Genomic DNA, 16,152 nt, shown 5'->3' with positions numbered 1-16,152 from the left:
AAATCACTAAAAGCTGTATTCAAATTGCAAAGATCTTTATCATCTTCCAATCCAAGTATTTCTACTCTATTACATATATATGACCATGCAATAAAACCCATTTTAATGTATGGCAGTGAAATTACAGGTATGTTTAAAACTAGCTCTGCAGCATGCCAGAAAGAAAGTGAATATTTATTACAGCACATTTATATGAATGATTTTTTAAGATAAATCCAATTTAAGATATATGAAGTATATATTAGGTGTAAACAAAAAGTCCTCTAACCTAGCTGTGCTAGGAGAGCTTGGTAGATTCCCTTTATATTTTTCAGTTGTATTATCAACGCTAAAATATTGGTTTAAAATAAAGAAAATGAAAGAAGGTTTACTGTATGATATCTACATGTGTAACAAAAACATGTTTAATAATAATATTGAATGCTGGTATTCATCCATACATTTCATTTTTAAAAAGCTGGATATTCATAATTTGGAGGTGAAGCTCAACTTTTTTTATCAAGTCAGTTAAGCAAAAACTTTGTAAGAGTTTTGTAAAATTTTGGAACACAAAAAGAACAGATACACAGAGTAGTAAATTAGATACTTATTTCAAACTTAAAACTTGTTTTTCGAAAGAAATGTATCTATCTTTAAACAATTTTCAATTGAGAAGTGCCATATGTAAAATTAGAATCAGTGCACATGATCTCAAAATAGGAAGAGACAGGTATAAAACATTATATATAGAAAGAGATCAAAGGCTTTGTAAGAAATGTACTCTAAATCTGGTTGAAGATGAACAACATTTTATAACTAGTTGTCCAGCATACAAAAATGATAGGGAGCTATTTTTCAAGGAGATAAACTGTACTTGTCCTAATTTTATACATTTTCAAATGAGGCAAAATTTGTTTGGTTATTAACTAATGAAAATTTGTCTGTACTTAAATATTTAGGGAGCTATATTATTACATGTCTAGATGTTAGACGAAATGTTAATTAATGTATGTAATAACAATGATAATTGTAATGATTTTATGGATCTGATCCTGCCTGGAATTAAATGTATATGATTTTTATAGAATGAAGATAATAACATCTGTCTGAACTTTTTTTAATGTTTTATTTTATTATATAAAAAAATGTTTTTCTGTTACACATCATGATGTATACATGTTATGCTGCCCATCAAGGGTCCTTGATTGGACTTGATTGGAATAATACATATTCTTATTCTTATATTCTTATTCTTATTGTTGCTTGTATCATTCTATATATGGTCAATGGAACTTAAAGAGGGATGAGTGACTTGGCGTCCGTCGTACGTCGTCTGTCGTCGTCCGTCGTCGTTAACTTTCTCAATTATCTTCTCCTCTGAAACTACTTGGCAAAATTTAACCAAACTTGGCCACAATCATCATTAAAAATGGTGTCCGATGACCCGACCAACCAATCAAGATGGCCGCCATGACTAAACATAGGGGTAAAATGTAGATTTTGGCATATATCTCTGAAACCAAAGCATTTAGAGCAAATCTGACATGGGGTAAACGGAAACGCGCGTCTGACGTATTGAAATTATAATCCTGGTACCTTTGATAACTATTTACACCACTGGGTCGATGCCACTGCTGGTGGACGTTTCGTCCCCGAGGGTATCACCAGCCCAGTAGTCAGCACTTCGGTATTGACATGAATATCAATTATATGTCATTTTATAAATTTACTGTCATAAAACTTTTAACTTTTTGAAAAACTAAGGATTTCTTATCCCAGGAGTAGATAACCTTAGCCGTATTTGGCACAACTTTTTGGAATTTTGGATCCTCAATGCTCTACAACTTTGTACTTGTTTGGCTTTATAACTATTTTGGTCTTGAGCGTCACTGATGAGTCTTATGTAGACGAAACGCGCGTCTGGCGTATTAAATTATAATCCTAGTACCTTTGATAACTATTATCAGGTCAGATGAATCAGACAATCGGTTGTTGTTTGCTGCCCCTGAATTGGTAATTTTAAGGAAATTTTTGCCGTTTTTGATTATTATCTTGAATATTATTAGAGATAGAGATAAAATGTAAACAGCAATAATGTTCAGCAAAGTAAGACCTACAAATAAGTCAGCATGACCAAAATGTTCAATGGACCCCTTAAGGAGTTATTGCCCTTCATAGTCAATTCTTAACAATTCTCATAGATTTTTAAATATTTGTAAATTTTCACAAAATAATTTCCTCTGCAACTACTAGGCCAAGTTCGTTATAGATAGGGATAATTGTAAGCAGCAAGAATGCTCAGTAAAGTAAGATCTGCAAACACATCACCATCACCAGAAAACAATCGTGTCATGACTCCACCTGTCCTACCAAGGTGAGCGACACAGGCTCTTTAGAGCCTCTAGTTTATATTCATCTGTTTCCTTTTTAAGGTCCTTTGATTACATAGCTCCTGTGGTTTTTATGTACATTGTGTGTTTAAATATATTACTCGAGTTCAAATTTAGTGATTCAAGAGAGTTGCTGATGATGGTAAACCAGTAAACGGTTCGGACGCACCCAATTTATAAAGTGTTATAACGATTTTGCTATAATCATATTGCAATAATAGCTGGTTTTTTTCTTAAGTCATGAGATCATCATGAGATCAAATCTTCCAGGAACCACACAGACTTGGTTAATTCGTAAAATAATGACAATATTTTTGTTAGATAAATCAAGATTCTGAATTTGACAGCCAATTAGATGGTTTGATAAATATGTATTCTAACAAATACTGTTGATTTTAATGTTATGATAAGATCTCGAGATCTTCAGTACAATTGTGATTTTAATCAGTTCTTTATTTTTTTTCTTTTAAGATCAAGAAGAGTTGTTTTCAATTTGTTTTCTAGAGCGTCAATATATAACCAACAACTGTTGTTAACGTCTATTTTTCTGTGTAGTCGGGTATTGGTGGCTGGCGTGGTTTGTTGTACTGTACAATTGACAACTCCTGTTATCCTGGTATACATCACTGGGATACGATATACGCATGTTTATGATATACAATTATAGTTTGTTTAGCCACTGCTCATGATCAATAATTTTGTTCAGTTAATATCCATTCGTCAATGCATTTTTTTTTAATATGGAAAACTTTTTGACAATTGTAATGATGGTAATCATAGTTTTCAATCCTTAATAGCAACATACCTACACCATACCATATCGAACATCGCTTGTAAGACTGTTTTACTTTTCTATTTGGAGTCTTTTGTTTTTTTTGTGTGCACTGCATCGTTTTATTTTTTGTCTTTCTGCCGAGACTTTGACTGAGTTTCCTTGATGAAAGTTATCAATAACCAGTGTTGTAAGCACAGGGATCATATATGATATCATATCAATAAAATATGTCGGCTTCATATCTTATCCTTTTTTTCATGGTTTCCTTCTTTTTTTTTTACTCTATTCTGGATTTTTAGCCATTTATAATGTAGTTTGTGTACATCATTCTCTATTCTGGATTTTTAGCCATTTATAATGTAGTTTGTGTACATCATTCTCTATTCTGGAAACACCATATAGACCCTCACTTATCGCATAATAAAATCAGAAACTGAATGAACTTAACAACTTTAAGAAGGAGAATGACTGAAAAAGATGCGGAAGACACCAAAGGGATATTCAAAGTCATTAGTCGAAAACAAGCTTGCAATTCCAGGCAAAAAAAGAAAGGAAGAATGAAAAAATACAAAAAGACAAATATCAATTTACAAACACTACATAGAATACTAACGACTGAGCAACATGAACACAACTAAAACTGGGGATATCCCAGGTTCTTCGGAAGAGTAAGTAGAAGAAATCATGTCAGCAGACTTGTGGTAGCGGACATGAGTTGTTTGAATATTATTATTAACCAACTGTTATGGATCCAAAAAATAATCACACATAAACTCTTTTTAGAATGTAAATATCAGTAAAAAAATTAAAGTAACTAACATGGATAGCATAAACGTTTATTGATACACAAGACAAGAGAAAACAAATCCAGTATAGTTGAATTAATCATTTAAGCCATGGTACCACTGATGAATGCTACAATTTCAGTTCCGATTCAATCGAACATAAATGAATAGCATATAAAAGATTAGCGTGGTATTGACAATACACATGATACACGTGCTTTATGCAAAAAAGGCAAAATATAATTACGACTAATTTTTTCCAAAATATAAATGAGCTCGTACTTTGGACTTAATAACATACAGTCTAATAGTCTGTTCGAGGAATATTGCACATTTTAATGATGAGGAAAACAAAACATATGATTTTTTTTACTGCTTTGTTTTGATTACCGTAATGGATAAACGCATGTGTTCTTTTTTAAGCATTGGTTAAGCTGTCTTGAAACATTCAGACAGGTATTTGTGATAGCACATTATTTTTAATGAACAGGTTATAAAGGATACTCATTACCTACGAAATGTAATAACTATATACATGTACACAAATATTATCAAAATCTATTAACAAACACACACATGATCTTTATATATCATATGCTACTGAAAAGGAATTATAAAACTCCAAAACAATTTTTAGGCTTCCTTCTAGCTTTATATTTATGAAACACATTATGTTCAATCAATGGTGATCAACCATGGAAATGTTTGTTATATGATCAACGAAAATAAGTCAAAAGATTAAAATGGAAAACAACATTAAATTCATTGACTTTAAGTTTTGAATATTGATTAATATAATTTGATACTCTTCAGATGAAATGCAAGTGAAATTGTGCAATATGGTGACGTTGACATATAGTATACCGTTACAATTATCTGCATGCAATGTGCAAAATAGACTATATAAACATTTTGTGCTTTGATTATATATAAAATGAAAGAATAATTTTTATGTGAATTTTGTAACCGAGATTATTGTATTCTTACTATTGAATCCCAAATACGACGAATCTCCTTATTTTGATATTAATCAAGAACTCTAATATTTATTTTAGTTTTATTTTTACTGTGACAACATAAATATCCTCATCGATTTTGTGTATGTAATATTGACGACTTTTTGTGTCTACCATTTCAAATGTAGGTCTTTTAGCCTGCTAAAACATGTAATAGTCTATAGACGCGAAGTATGAATAAATTAAACATCCCATTTTCAAGTCAGCGAAAGCAAACATTCAGACAGTTGTGACTTAAGTCACAACAATCTACCAGGTAACACCTAAGTATGTATGTAGTTACTTTCATATCATTATTATTGAATTGAATTGTCCATACATAATTCTTTAAGTCATTCAAAATTATATATCATCTGTTAGCTGAACATTTGAGGTGCCATATCAATATCGAGATTCCCCTCTATATTCACTACTATGTGTGCTGTCTGCATCCCTGTCTCTATCACCCGGGTGGTCGAACTCTGGAAGGTCAAACAACCCTTCTACCGATTCTGGTCTAAAATCACTAGCTCTTCTATCTGTGCTTCCTCGACGATCCATGAAAGAAGGTGGAGGTGGTGGGAAAGCTTCTGTTTCAGGGAAGAACTGAATACCACCTCTTGGACTTGTTGTTCTGCTTTCCTGCCATCTTGGACTTAGCATACCACTTGTGATAGTATCTCGTCTTGTTAAAGGACTAGGTGTTATTGGTCTTATTTCTCCATCACTACCCTGCCGAGACCACGATGGGCTTCTCAGTCTATCTTCATACCTTATAGGACTAACACTGCCAAAATATGGATCATCATCATCATATCGAGATGGACTTCGTCTTCTCAATCTATCATGTTCCATCCTACTTGGGCTTCCACTTCGACTCCCAATCGATGGTCGCCTGTCAAACCTAGATGTAACAGGCAAAGGCGATAACAATTCTGATTTATCTCTTCCTAGCATACTCGTTGCAAGTCCTACGTCACTGTACCTTCTAGGACTAGTTCTTCCACTTAATACACCTGACTGAGGATATGTAGGTTTAAGGTATTGTTGTGGCGGTGCTAGTTGAGTAGTAGGGTCATCACCTGGTAACTGAGGATAAATCATTCCGGTCAGAGGATCTTGTTCGGCCGGGGCTGGTAATTTTGCACGTCGTCTGAATGACCCCAGTCGATGTTTCTGCTCCCACACTTTTTGTCTTACCCTTTCTTCACTCCGTTTCTTCTCAAGTTCCTAAAATAATCAAAACCTCTTGCTATTTAAAAAATAAGATATACTGAGAAGATAATATGAACATTAATTTATCATTTGATTCAAATATTGGCCCCTGACAGTGAAATAGTACTGCTTACTTCTATGCTATTTTGTCCCTGGTAAAAAGTTGTATCATTGGCAATCATACCACAACTTCTTATTTTCATTCATAGAAAAAAATCATAAAAACTACTGGCAAAAAAGGAATTACCTCTCTTCTTTGTCTTTCAACTATTGATGTGACATGGTAAAGGAGATCATCGATCTTTGTTTCTGTGGAATCCTTGCCCATTCCTGACAATGATAGAGCTCGATCTAGCGGGAAGAAGTCGTAATTTTCTTTCAACAACTGTAGGGTAAAGACAAGAAGACAAAACATATGAAACATGACTTTTTTTTTAAATAATACGAAGCAATTTACAGACTCCATATTGATAACTAAATTTTGAAAATTAACTTCATGAATATTTTGACAATGTTTGTTTAAATTAGAACCATATTTCGACACTTTTTTTATAAATCATTAAACAGAATTAATATTAACGAAAAAGTAATATGCACATGCTAGAACCCTGTGCCTGGCCAAGGATACTTACCAATTTGTAAACATACATTTCCAGTGCTGTGTAGTCGTTTACTTTCGTGCCATTCAAATGAATGAAGAAAAAGACATATGCCCACATGTTATGCTCGTGTCTTACATGATGATCAAAGCCCTGAAAAAAAGCACAATAAACTTTTTAATTTTCAAGAACAAAACACAATTTATTTAGAACCTATTATGTCTGTTTGCTTTGTCAATATAATGAAATCTTATGCAACTGTCATAGAAATATAAGGGATATATTAAGCTAGCAATAAAAAGAACAGGTTTAATCCACCATTTTCTACATCAGAAAATGCCGCTGACCAAGTCAGAAATATGAAATTGTTATTCATTCGTTTGATGTGTTTGAGCTTTTGATTTTGACATTTGATTACGTTAAGACTTTTCCTCGGTGGGTCATGAATGTAATAATTTGGTATTTTATCATTCCTCGGAGGGTCGGGAATGTTATAATTTGGTATTTGAATATGAAAATCGACAAATATTTATGTAAATAAAAACTTATCAGATAATTTACCAACACAAAACCTCACGATATTATTGTTGTCTGATCTTTTCAGGTAAAATGAGCTCATAACTTTTGCAAAAATGATAAATGATAAAACAATAATTGAAGATATAGTTAACTTAGTTTATTTGAACCAAAACAAACTGCAGCTATAATTTTAAAAGTTGAGAAAAATACACAGAGTACTACTTAAATAAGCAACAATTTTAACTATCATGAACAACAAGCGAAAAGTTCAGAAAATATGAAGTCTTTCGGTGGTGATAAAAGTCGTAAATGCTTAAAAAAATTAAAACCTTTCCATGATGCTCAAAGTCATAACTGTTTCTGCTGCATATGAAACAAGTATCACGCATGTCAGCCTCTGAAGTCCACTGAAAAAGGATATTTAAATAAGTTAATTATCTAAATGGATTACATCGCAATCATGCTACACTATGTTGCAATATCAACTTGTTCACTGATATTGGTACAAGAAAGGAATCAAGAATCTGTCGTTAAACATTTCACAAATAAAATCTGTTATTTCTATTAAAAAATAAAATAACATAAAATTATCATTGCTCTTGCACAATACGTATTTCTAAACGATTTGAGACTAAACTAAAATAAACCTCTCACAAAGAGAGTTAGGTTGTTCTATTTAAATCCATTAGGTGTTGAGGCTCACAAACGTTTAGTGTTTTTTGCTTCACACATGGGAAATTTGTTTTGGGTTATAATAGGTTTTATTATGTGAAGAACCATATTGATTCAATCAGTATATACAATGAAGATAATATTAACAAATGCTGGACTTTTTGATCAATAATATATTTGTTGAATTTTGAGGATTGCTATTTCCAATGGGTTCTAATAGTGCACCCTACTGGCCGATTTTTTTTATAATCATAAGGAACAGAATTAATTCAGAACCTTCTAAGGACAAAAAGAAAAAGCTCCTTGCGAAATTCTTTAATTTTTCTATCATATATATTGATGATGTCCTATTTCTGAATAATCTTTATTTCAGTCAGTATTTGCATCTCAATTATCACAATGAAGTTGAAATAAGATACTACTGATACCAGAAGAAGTGCTCCATTCCTTGAGCTTTTCCTTTATATTGACACTAATGGACAACTTCACACTAAAATCTATGATAAATGGGATGATTTCAAATTTCAAATTATTAAATATTTCATTGCTCAGCAGGTACATACCCTCTACCCCTATCGTATGGTGTTTACATATCTCAAGTGACAACTAAAGCTAGTGCTAGAGAAAAGATTTAAAATGACACTCTAGAAATTTCACGAACACCATCACAAATTGGTTGGTCTATATGTTGTGTCTGTGTCCAAACTAGCTAACGACATTTTTACCGCGTCTTTGATTGTCGATTACAATTAAAGTCGTATAGTCTGCTAAGTACAGAACGTGATCTATTCCAGAATATGACGTGTTTTGCCAAGTAATTTGCATTGCTTACGACGTGTCTCGGTAATTATACATCCAACATTCATGTATTTGTTTTCGATTAAGCAAAAGCAAATCCGGGTCACAAACCAAATCAGAGGGAAACAACTAACTTTCCCTCTGTTTTGGTTTGTGACCCGGGTTTGATTTCGCTTAATCGATTTATTACTATTGAACAACGGTCTACTACTGTTGCCTTTATTTGCCTTATATAAGGGTTATCTTATATTTTATTTTCTTTATGTATGTTAAAGTTAAGTTAAAAAATCAGCTATGCCATTTATATGATTTTCAGTTTAAGGGCATAAGATACAGTTTTGATCACATATTGAAATTAGGCTGACAATTTGCATGTAGGCCATTTTTTTGCCTAATTAAATCAAATATGTAATAAAAAATATACCTTCATGTGCTACTTTTTGAGTAAAATAAGGTCGAAATTTAATATATTTGCTCAAAATTCGGATTTTTCCTTCCGACATGAATACATAACTTTTTTGTTTTAAAACATAAATACAAGCTGTTTTTTATTTAAATTATTTGTAAATTCTGTTTTATATAAATGTATTTTAAATTTGTGCAATATGTATTTTTTAAATAACTCATATTTATCAAATGTTCACGAATGTAGAAAAAAAACATCACTTTTTGCTGTATATTTATCTAATTTAAAAAAAAAATGCACTATTTACGTTTTCATGAAAATTTGCACACATTATCAATTTTATTAAAGTATAAATTATTCTAAATAATAGGGATGCTCTGGTAACTTAACAGAAAACCCTGGCCGTTTTTGGCACAACTTTTTTTATCTTTTGGTCCTCGATGCTGTTCGACTTCGTGCTTGTTTCGGCTTTCAAACTTTTGTATCTGGGCGTCACTATTAGATCTTGTGTGGACAAAATGCACTTCTGGCGTATTAAAATTTTGAACTTGTTGCCTTTTGTTGGCTGTTGTTCATGTGTTTCTTTGTCAATTGTGTTCTCCAATTTATTTATATTGTAGTCCTGTGGTGTTGAGTTGTCATTTTAATGTTATATTTCACATGGCTATAAAAGGGGAGGTTTGGCATGCCACAAAACCAGGTTCAACCCACCATTTTTTCCTTTAAAAATGTCCTTTACCAAGTCAGGATTATGGCCATTGTTATATTATAGTTCGTTTCTGTGTGTGTTACAATTTAACGTTGCGTCGTTTGTTTTCTCTTATCTTTGAGTGTAAATTGACATTACGATAAGACGTGTCACGGTACTTGTCTATCCCAAATCCATGTATTTGGTTTTGATGTTATATTTGTTATTCTCGTGGGATTTTGTCTGATGCTTGGTCCGTTTCTGTGTGTGTTACACTGTAGTGTTGTGTCGTTGTTCTCTTATATTTAATGCGTTTCCCTCAGTTTTAGTTTGTTACCCCGATTTTGTCTTTTGTCCATGGATTTTATGAGTTTGAACAGCGGTATACTACTGTTGCCTTTATTTACGGACGCCATCACGAGTTGGTTGACCGTTATGTAATAACCGTTTCACAAATGATATCGGATATGTTCCTTACGTCGTAACTACAATCCCCTTCCCTTTCATGAATGTGACCTACCGAATTATACTTTTTACCGGATTTGTTGTCACATAAGCAACACGACGGGTGCCACATGTGGAGCAGGATCTGCTTACCTTTCCGGAGCACCTGAGATCACCCAACGTTTTTGGTTGGGTTTGTGTTGCTTATTCTTTAGTTTTCTATGTTGTGTCATGTGTACTATTGTTTGTCTGTTTGTCTTTTCCATTTTTAGCCATGACGTTGTCAGTTTATTTTCGATTTATGAGTTTGACTGTCCCTCGGATATCTTTCGTCTCTCTTTTATCGTCTTACGTAATCAAACTAAATGGCATATTAAAAAAGAGGGGTCCATGAACTCGTTTTCAAGTAAAATAAGTTTGAATGATAAAAATTAGTCGAAAACTGAATGCTTTCCCGATAAGTCGTAGTTTGACGTCGCGAACATAACTATTTACGTTAGCAACGTCATCACCTTCCCTGTAACTGCATCGTATGCCCTTAAAGCATCTTTATGCACAGGTTTTCTTTGTATATACAAAGTTTTGTTTGGAATACCAACCGACATTTGTATGTGCAGTTTACTGTATTTGTTGTTCCGTTGATTTCCTCTTAGAGTTCATGAGTGTTCATCGGTGTTAATTTATAACCTGGATCTATTTTCGGTTAATCGATTCATGACTATTTGACAGCGATATACTACTGTTGCCTTTATTGATATTTTTTGTTCGTAATTGCAAGTATTTTTGTTGCATGCTAATATAATGTACATACAACGTAAACATAAAGTTAAATGGCCGTACTTTACCTTTAGGTCCCTGAGTTCCGAGAATGTGTCCACAATGATACCAAATATAATGTTCAAACCAATGGTAGTGATGAATACGAAGAAGGAAACATGATACAGAACAACCCAACCAAACTTAGCAAAAGTTGCTTCCGATTTATGGGCTTTCATTTCCTGAAAAAAAGCCAAATTTCTTTTATTCAGTGTAACACATATCATGTAATAACATAATATTTAATTAATTATCAACAATTCTACATGAAAACAAATGAAATTAACGGATGTCTTCCTCGAATGCACACATCTTCAGAGTGTAGAATAAATGCAAAACAAGAAAATACACGTTGTCTTAATCGATAAATATTATTGCTGACTACTGAAACACTGTTATCCATATTGAATTGTTGTTTTCAGTCTAATTTAATGAATACTACAAGTATGTCAAATGATCGAACTTCATGATAAAATTACTCACCTCAAATAAATCCCCTATTAAACCATATCTAATAACTGTAATAGTACATTCCCACAACGAGGCACAATATAAATAGGATTCTGGATCAAACATGCTTCTCATTAAGGCAAAACTAACAATGGCATACAGATAAAACACAACTAAGCCAAGTATAGCCACCCATACTAGTGATTTACCTGCAAAAGAATGAACATATGTTTTAAAATGAGCTATTATTTTGTGCATTGGCCTGTTGTCTGAATACTGGTTGGTTTGTTGTTTCTTTGACACATTCCCCAATCCATTCTCAATTTTATTACGAAAACAAACTGTTATTTACCCTATCAAGATATATGTATGCATTGAAAGTAAAAGTGTAAGATTAAGAAAATTGATTGATTATGTCATTTCATAATAGCAAAATTGTGGAAGAAAGTTTCTTAAGTCTCATTAGTTTTCAAAGATGCAGTCTAATCAATATAATGAAAACAGTTTGTAATTGTTTCTGTAACCACACATGAACATACAAATGCCATGATAGACTCCATGCATTTAACATAATTTACCGTTCTGTGTAACAGCTTTGATCACTCCACTCAATAACTGATTATTGTTCACTATATTCAGCATGTGGAATGCAAAAAAATATCCATGTGCTAAAGTTCCACCTATAGATAATGCTAGAAATGCCTGAATAAATTAATAATATCAAAATTAATGAACAGATATACTCTTGTATGACAACCTTTTACATATATCTAAATAACTCGATTAAAATTATAACCAACATAATACTTCTTATAAAACACGTTAGCTGAACAGTATAACCGGTTTATTTGACCTCAAAATAAAAGAATACGATGAAACAAAAAAAGCATATACAAATAAATGTGTTTATGAATTTTAGTACTAATCTATTCGTAAACTAGCGATATTGTTGGATGAAAGATTAATTTTTTAACTAACTATCCAATTCATTACAATTTTAAATTAGAAAAAAAAAAACATTTAATAAATACGGTAGCTTGATTTTATAGATTTACCTTCATCAGCAAATCTAAAACTAAAAACACAAAAATGAACGAATGATGTACAAGGAGCTATTCATACATTCTATTCTATTTTCTTGAAATATAAAGGCTTATTCCCCCCGATTTTTTTTTTAACTTTTTTAGCCTTATATAAATAGGATAATTTAGTCGCACATATTAGAGAAGCAACACATAGACCTGACCTCGTTCTCAGTTAACACATAACAATGATAACGGGTGCCATATGTAGAGTAGGTCTGCTTACCCCTTCCCGAACACCTGAGATCATACCAAGGTTATTGCTCAGTCTTTAATTTTTTGTTTTGATGTTTGTTTTTTTATACTCTTTTCTGACTTTTCTTTTTTTTGCCATGGCGTTATAAGTTTATTTTCGACTTCTGAATTTGCATGATTCTTTGGTATTTGTCATCTCTCATGAATAAGGAAATATATCAAAAATGACAATTACTTTAATGTCATTAGTAGTTGCTGAAGAGACATTAATTGTCGAAATATGAATCTGGTCAGTAAAATTGGTACAACTGTGTATTATTAAGACATACCAAATAGTAGAATGTTGTGAAGCTTAATAACTTGGCATCGAGTTTGGACTGATGTGGTTTCTTGGCGTCCTCCTCGTGATCATCATCTTTTTTTTTTCTACTGAAGGTCTGCCTGTGAAGTAAGTATACCTAGCTTGTACATTGTTACCCAATCTCTATTTGAAATTTTTCGTTTTTTTTCTTTTTAGAGTTTTGTTTGTTATATAGACGTCATTATATTGCTGGTGTGTAAAATATTTATTTTGAAACCAATATGTCATTTACCTTGCCGATTTGATTTCATGTGGACGATTCGATTATTTATTTACATTATTTCTTTTGACCGGTAGGTGAAACATGACAGCCTTTCAACCACTGCTTTTATCAATGAGCATCAATTAAGTTTGGCCAGTTTTCGTTAGGAAATGAAAAAAAAGCATTAGAAGTTTAAGAAAAAAAATAATCCTATTTGTATGAAAATGCAAAGCATAATTGATAGATGATTCGATATAAACTTTGTACTTACTTAATTGACTCAATAGTTGTCTTGAATTTCGGCAGACGTGGGTGATTTCCAACAAAATAACTTATTAGGATCAGTACACATAAGAAGTTATGAGTTCCTCCAAGAACATAAATTGCTATATCATACTGCTCTAGAGACAAGACTGCTATATCTGGCGTAGGGCTTTAAAAATAATAAAATATTATTAAAATCTAAAGATAATAACTCCTCAAATAAGCACTAGAGCTATAAAAATGCTGGAAAATAACGAGTTTTTGGGTTGGGTATCTCAACAATTTTTAAGATGATTCTTGAAAAGGAAAGGAAAGAAATGAAACCTTGGAAGTAACTGTTCTTTTTTATCACTTAATTATTAGCCTTATTTCCTACCTTGCGAAATTTTTGGATTCCAGTGCTCTCCAACCTCGTATCTAAATGTATTTTAACTCCTTTGATTTGAGCGCCACTTAAATGTACGTCTGGGATATCAATGAGAAGCTTGATATCTTTGATAATGAGATTCTTTTTTTAAAGCTAAACCCTTATTTTTGGCTCTTGAAGTTCTTCTTATCCATGTACAAACAAAATATCATGTGTATGAATAGACATGAAAGTGATACATTCTCAATACTCTATAACTTCGTACTTTATAATGCCTTTTTAACCTTTTTGGATCGAGCGTTACCGAATAGTCCTTTGACGTCTGGCGTACACAATTTGTAAGTCTGGTATCTATGATTTGTTTTTATACTACAACACATCAAGAATTTTCCTGACTTGTGGTTTCTAAGAACTACAGCAGACAATTTCAGGTACGAGTAACAAGAAGATGAACAGCAGGTAGAAGAAGAATATCAGGATAAAGAAGAACTGTGCAAAACCCACTGGTTACCAGACTTAAGTATACATTTGCCTTTAGCCAGTATAAAGACATTTATATCTAATTTTAATTAAAACCAGGTGAATGTCATATAAGATTCATAATGACGTAAGAATGATAATGTTAAACCCATATGGATTTAACATACGATTTCCATTGAAATATATTTTTATATTGTGAAATGTGAAACGATATTTTACAACTACCATGGAATGACTATATAAACCTAAACTTTCAATGATACAATGATACAATGATTTCAAGCTATACACTTACTTATAAATCGCTGGGTCTATCTCTGGGGGTGTCGCTGTAGTATTGTCCTTTATTTGTGCTGGGACACCCAGTGATCCTTTAGCCTGCCACGTGACTAGCATTAAGATATTGATAACAAAACTGATGGCAGTTACTAAATGGTTCCATACAAGCCTAGAAAAATGCCAAAAGTTGTAGTTAAAGTTTTGTCTGTTTGACTGTTTCAAGCGTATAGCTTTGAAATATGTCATTCAAGTGTGTTTAATAAGTTCTATTCAAAATTATTTCACTTATATGAGAGATTAAGAGACAACTTACCAACCCTTAGTTAAACCAATAGCTATAGGGTTACTAAGTATAGTCCTTTGGTATATTATATCCTTCATTATGTCCTTTGTCCAGCCCATCAGGTCTCGAATTTTGTTGCTTGGTGAAGATCGATCCACATTCCATTTCAAATTTTCTTTGACTTCTTCTCTCAGTACTCTCTATAAATGAATAAATAACCTTGTAATTTATTTTTCAAAGGTTTTTGTTTCAAAATTAAAGGTAGATCATATCAGGTACATTGAGGTAGCAACATAAACCAAGAAATATTATTCTGATTCTTTCTGCTTGTACAAACATCAAAGAATTTTTAAATCAACCGTCCAAGCACACGAAACTTAGAATGTCATTTACAAAACAAGATCGAGAGTATTATTACTAGTTACTCAAACTATCCATCACACATCACTTTATACAATAAATTTTAAGAAATGCCAGTTCAATGTCAGGAATATTACAGCTGTTATCCATTCGATTGATGTGTTAGCGCTTTTTGTTTCCCTTTTGATAAGGGACTTTCCGTTTAGAATTTTCCTCCGAATTCAGTTTTTTTGGTGATTTTACCTTTTGACACCAGTATTCCGTCGAAGTTCAATTCCCATAAATTCGAAAGTAAACTAGAGAAATGTATGAATTAAGTCAAATACTAAATCGTCCTTATTACTCGAATGAAGAAAAATATAGAATAAAACGTTTTCGTACACTTCTTTTTATATTGAACAGGAAATATTAACATGAATACCTTGTTTTTAACTCTAAAGTTAACTTTCTGAAGTTCGTCGTCTTTTACAATTTCTATCGACATACAATTCTTTTTGTAAAAGATAAAAGCCCGTTGCTCTATAGGATTCATTTTCACTGAAATTAAATAGTAATTAGTTGGAAAACTTTCATTAAAAAATCACAAGTTTTCTGTCTATTTACGATTAACCAAATCTTATTATTTCTTTGTATATCGTCTGGCCAAAAAAACGTAATGTTGATTGAGCTTTCTATGAAATAATAACGTAACTGAATTTTTTCTTCATATAGGCCAATATTGCCTATTTTGCTATTTACTCAAATAAGA

At 32.2% G+C, this 16,152-nt stretch overlaps 1 protein-coding gene across 1 annotated transcript in view; it reads right to left on the bottom strand.

The window, feature by feature from the left end:
• Nucleotides 1-3,966: 3,966 nt before the first annotated feature.
• The window catches only part of LOC143079672 (inositol 1,4,5-trisphosphate-gated calcium channel ITPR3-like), a 100,006-nt gene continuing 87,820 nt past the window's right edge, over nt 3,967-16,152 (bottom strand). Inside the window, exons 57-68 of the mRNA XM_076255145.1 lie at nt 15,826-15,941; nt 15,075-15,244; nt 14,778-14,930; nt 13,643-13,804; nt 13,138-13,249; nt 12,110-12,233; nt 11,565-11,740; nt 11,111-11,263; nt 7,587-7,664; nt 6,772-6,891; nt 6,387-6,524; nt 3,967-6,154 (exon numbers count right to left, since the gene is read on the bottom strand). Of these exons, the coding sequence (XP_076111260.1) occupies nt 5,327-6,154; nt 6,387-6,524; nt 6,772-6,891; nt 7,587-7,664; nt 11,111-11,263; nt 11,565-11,740; nt 12,110-12,233; nt 13,138-13,249; nt 13,643-13,804; nt 14,778-14,930; nt 15,075-15,244; nt 15,826-15,941 (2,330 nt within the window). The 3' untranslated portion in view covers nt 3,967-5,326. The remainder of the gene's footprint in view (nt 6,155-6,386; nt 6,525-6,771; nt 6,892-7,586; nt 7,665-11,110; nt 11,264-11,564; nt 11,741-12,109; nt 12,234-13,137; nt 13,250-13,642; nt 13,805-14,777; nt 14,931-15,074; nt 15,245-15,825; nt 15,942-16,152) is intronic.

This window comes from Mytilus galloprovincialis, chromosome 6 (genome assembly GCF_965363235.1).
Source record: "Mytilus galloprovincialis chromosome 6, xbMytGall1.hap1.1, whole genome shotgun sequence".
NCBI lineage: Eukaryota > Metazoa > Mollusca > Bivalvia > Mytilida > Mytilidae > Mytilus > Mytilus galloprovincialis.
This window is presented reverse-complemented; position numbering and strand designations above follow the sequence as displayed.